Below are 3,913 nucleotides of genomic sequence, written 5' to 3'. Positions count from 1 at the left end.
CATTGTCGTCTGAGAACCTGAAAAAAAAAAATCCTCCTTTTGGGGTTTTTAGAGCGTTTTCTGGCTTTTCTTTTTATTACATCCCTTTTTAACAAGGGATGGTGGGCAGCGTGCATGCTCCTTGTCTGCCGTGATGTGCGGCGTCTGGCTTCAGCTGCACAAATAAAATCGAATTTTAAATGAACTTGATGCGCACACTTACGATCCTTTGGTAGGCGCAGGAGTCCTGGCTGTGCTCTTCTTTGTGCGCCGTATTTTAATTCAGAGAGCTGTATCGGCTATGTGAAATACCCGTAGCGCTGTATGCTGTTGCATTAATGGTTAAATGGGAGTCTTTGTTTGTGTACCTTAATTATGGTGGAGTAAAACAGGGACTGAAAATGCCCCACTGTAGTCCTACACGCAGATTCCGCAACACCAATAATAGAGAACCCGTCTGCTGTTCCTAGCAATGTACATCAGCCTCAGCCCCACAGACTGGCTGGAATTACTGAGTGCAGTAACCTACCTGACTGTCTTTTGTTCAGCCGGTCTAATTATGCTTAGCAATTTTTATTAGGACTTGGAATAAATGAAATTAATGTACTTTAATGTTTAAAGGCATGTCTCTCTGTTATCTAGGAATCCAACCGATTGAAGTTCTCCCACAGTTGGCTTCTGGAGTCGTATTTTCTTGGTCATGGCGACTTCTGGTATGTAGTATTACGTATTAAATGCTCTTGTGACTTTTTTCTTCTCTCACTTTCCTCAGAAATAATTTAAAAATCTAATATAGTAAAATAAACTGTCGTCACTGTGCTTTTCTCCCATCTCTGGGCTGCTTTGGACAAGCTGTTATAACTGGGTGCGTGTGAAAACATACCGAAGGCCCTCTCAGACGAGGCTGTTAGCAGATGGGCTTCAGCTCAACTCCATGCCATCTGCTCCGTTAACAGAACTGACTGTCATCTCGACATCTTGGTGATCAAAACTGGTGTGCTGGTACAACTGACACTGCGCAGGGCTGACGTGCCTGCTCATAGGCGTTTGAAGAGAGAACACTGGCTTATGTATTTCTTTGAAAACTGGTTTCACGTCTTAGGCGAACACCTTGAAACTTCCTCAGACTTATTGTTGGGGAAAGAATGAGGTTTTTTCATTTGAAGTACCGATAAACTTGTTTTCACGACCCTGGATATTAAAGGCTAAAATAAAATGTCAGGCGCTTGGGTAATGTAGTATGCAGGAAGAACTGCAAACAAAATTCCCTGCCACACTTTTGAATGGCATTGCTGTTGTTTAAAACAAAACTACCGGCTCGGATGCTATCTCCTGAAGTGAGCTTTGTGGCATTAAATTTTTGAAGGCTATTGTTCAAGTTACCTAAACCAGTTCCTGGCTTAAAATACTGTTTGTTTGGGTTTTTTTTTTCGCATGTTCCTAGATATTCAAGTGAAGGAACTGGAAAAGCGTGCCTCTGGGCAGGCATTTGAGCTGATACTCAGTCCCCGCTCAAAAGAAGCAGTCCCAGAATTCCCTCTTTCTCCCCCAAAGAAGAAGGATGTGTCACTGGAAGAAATTCAGAAGAAGTTGGAAGCAGCAGAAGAGAGACGTAAGGTAAATTTGAAACAGCTTAAGTGAGCTGTGCTTAACTAGTCTGTGCCGGTTATGTGGTGGTGGTGTTTCTTTTTTTAAATTTGTTGCTTGAGACAAGTGATTAGCAGTTGTATTATGGTAAATGGGATATTAATTGAACTTTGCTGGAATCTCTTGGGCCCTTAGGAAGCTTTTGTTATAGTCTGCAAGGCCATAGCTTTGTTCCCAAAGCAATCCTGAATGGTCACTTGAAAAACTGGGAGAAAATGCTTAGTTGAGAGGGGATGCTCTTTCAGGATGAAGCTGTTTTTCTTGTCTTTAACCTCGTAACAGATTCATTTTCTCCTAGAAAATGTAGCAGTGAATCTGTAATGATAAGATTTGCAAATACAGTGTCTGACTTGATGTCAGATCTTGTGGTTGAGATGTAGCTTGGAGCCCTTGACTGTGCAGAGGCTCACTAATTGAAGTGCAGCCTTCTGTGTGACGTGAATCTCAGTGATTCACCATTCTGAGAGGCGAGAATCTTCTAGGAAAGATCTATCAATGTTAACATTTAAAAAAAAAAAAAATCCATGTTCTTTTTTCCGGAAAAATCCTATTTAGCAGGATTGCCAGTAATGACAGAAACTTAACTTTTCAAGTGGTTTGTAATGGTGAAATATGGGTTATGTGGGTGGGGGAAGCACCAGGGAGTTCTGTCCTGCATCACAGAGTTACGCCGTTCTCCAGTAAAATAGCAGAAAATCTTTTCTCTCGGGAGCTGTGAGCAACTCGACTGTAGTTGTCTGTGTAGTTCATCTCTTTTATGTTCAAAGCATGCATCCTCTGTTTTGTTAGTCTCATGAAGCAGAAGTCTTGAAGCAGCTAGCTGAGAAGCGGGAGCATGAAAAGGAGGTGCTTCAGAAAGCAATTGAAGAAAACAACAACTTCAGCAAAATGGCAGAGGAGAAGCTGACCCACAAAATGGAAGCTAACAAAGAAAACCGCGAGGCACAAATGGCTGCTAAACTGGAACGCTTGAGGGAGAAGGTGGGTGTAGAGTCCCAGTTCCCCTCTGGGAGAGAGTTTATCCGTGCTCTTTAATTTGAAAACTGGCTGAATAAAGCCAAGTGAATGGCCAAGTGAGGGGTGTACTATGAATAGATGGACATCCTTGGGAGTTCTGTGGTGGCCCGATCTTGAAAGATGATTAAATCTGCAAGAGACTTTGCAGAAATCCTCCTCTTGGGGGAGAGGGGATGGATGGAGTTAGAGCAGCACCTCACTTGCTCTTAGAGAGCCGCATCCTGTACCCCCGTTCAGTAACCCACCCTCACGGGTTCCTGCGGTGAGCTGCGGGGTGGGAAGCGAGCCGGGGCTCGCTGTGCCGGCCCGGAGCCCTACCTCTCTACGCCCGGCAGCTAACTGCTTCCCTGCTGTTGTCTTTCAGGACAAGCATATTGAAGAGGTTCGAAAGAACAAAGAAGGCAAAGACCCCGGTGAGGCTGAAACCGACTGACTTCATTCTGGAAACTGACTCTCTCCCCCTCCTCTAAATATCCAAAGACTGTACTGGCCAGTGGTTTTATCTTTGGTTTTGTTTTTGGTTTTTTTTTTAAGTTTCTAGAAACTGATGTAGAACTGTAAAATTAGATCCAAACTGTACACTTTCTTTGGGGGCTAGAGGGGAGACCTTACATGTTTCACTTTTTCTAAAGTGTTGTCTTTCCAGTGTAGCTATCTTCTTGTTGCATCCTTTTCTACTCCAGTGCGCTTGCTACTGGGTTGATGGCTAGTACTGTATCAGCTCTGTAAGACGTTTGTGAAAGGAATATGTAGTATACTGTTCCATGCTGAATATCTGTTACACTTCAAAAATCTGACTGTCCCAGTCTGCTAAAATACTGCTGTAACTGAGTGACTAAATAAAGCTGCACAGTGCTGTTATCATGAGAATTACTTCTGAAAATAACCCAAGAAACAAAATCAGTTGGCTGAGGTTTGCAACGGGCATCCTTACGCAGTGCTGGGTGGAAAGGTCTGTAGCAGCACTTTTCCTTACATCCATGGGCATGCTGCATGACTGCCTTTCCCCTAGAGCACACTCATTGTCTTAATTTTACAATCGGAGCTTTGTTTTGACACCTCGGCAGTTGTCAGCTGTTGTGTGTTTTGGTTAAAAAGAGTTCAGAACCACCTCCCTTTGGATGCTGACACTTCAACAAACAAGTCCTTGTTACCACATGACTGATCTGAGCCTTTTTTTTGGTAAGGGTTTCTAGAAGATGACTTGTGCTATGAATGGGGACTTGTGTACTGCTTCCTGCAGCGTCACAGCATAAAAGTCAGAAACCTG

At 43.4% G+C, this 3,913-nt stretch overlaps 1 protein-coding gene across 1 annotated transcript; it reads left to right on the top strand.

Annotated features, from left to right (window-relative positions):
• The first annotated feature begins 617 nt into the window (after positions 1–617).
• STMN1 (stathmin 1) lies at positions 618–3,504 on the top strand. The gene is made up of 4 exons (XM_009703836.1): positions 618–692; positions 1,424–1,596; positions 2,416–2,607; positions 3,008–3,504. Exons 1-4 carry the CDS (start codon positions 680–682, stop codon positions 3,074–3,076), a joined length of 447 nt encoding a protein of 148 aa, XP_009702138.1. The 5' UTR covers positions 618–679; the 3' UTR covers positions 3,077–3,504.
• Positions 3,505–3,913: the final 409 nt, after the last annotated feature.

The sequence above is a fragment of the Cariama cristata genome, unplaced genomic scaffold (assembly GCF_000690535.1).
Source record: "Cariama cristata isolate BGI_N322 unplaced genomic scaffold, ASM69053v1 scaffold8847, whole genome shotgun sequence".
Taxonomy (NCBI): Eukaryota; Metazoa; Chordata; class Aves; order Cariamiformes; family Cariamidae; genus Cariama; species Cariama cristata.
Note: the sequence above shows the minus strand (reverse complement) of the source record. Positions and strands in the feature narration are given on the sequence as shown.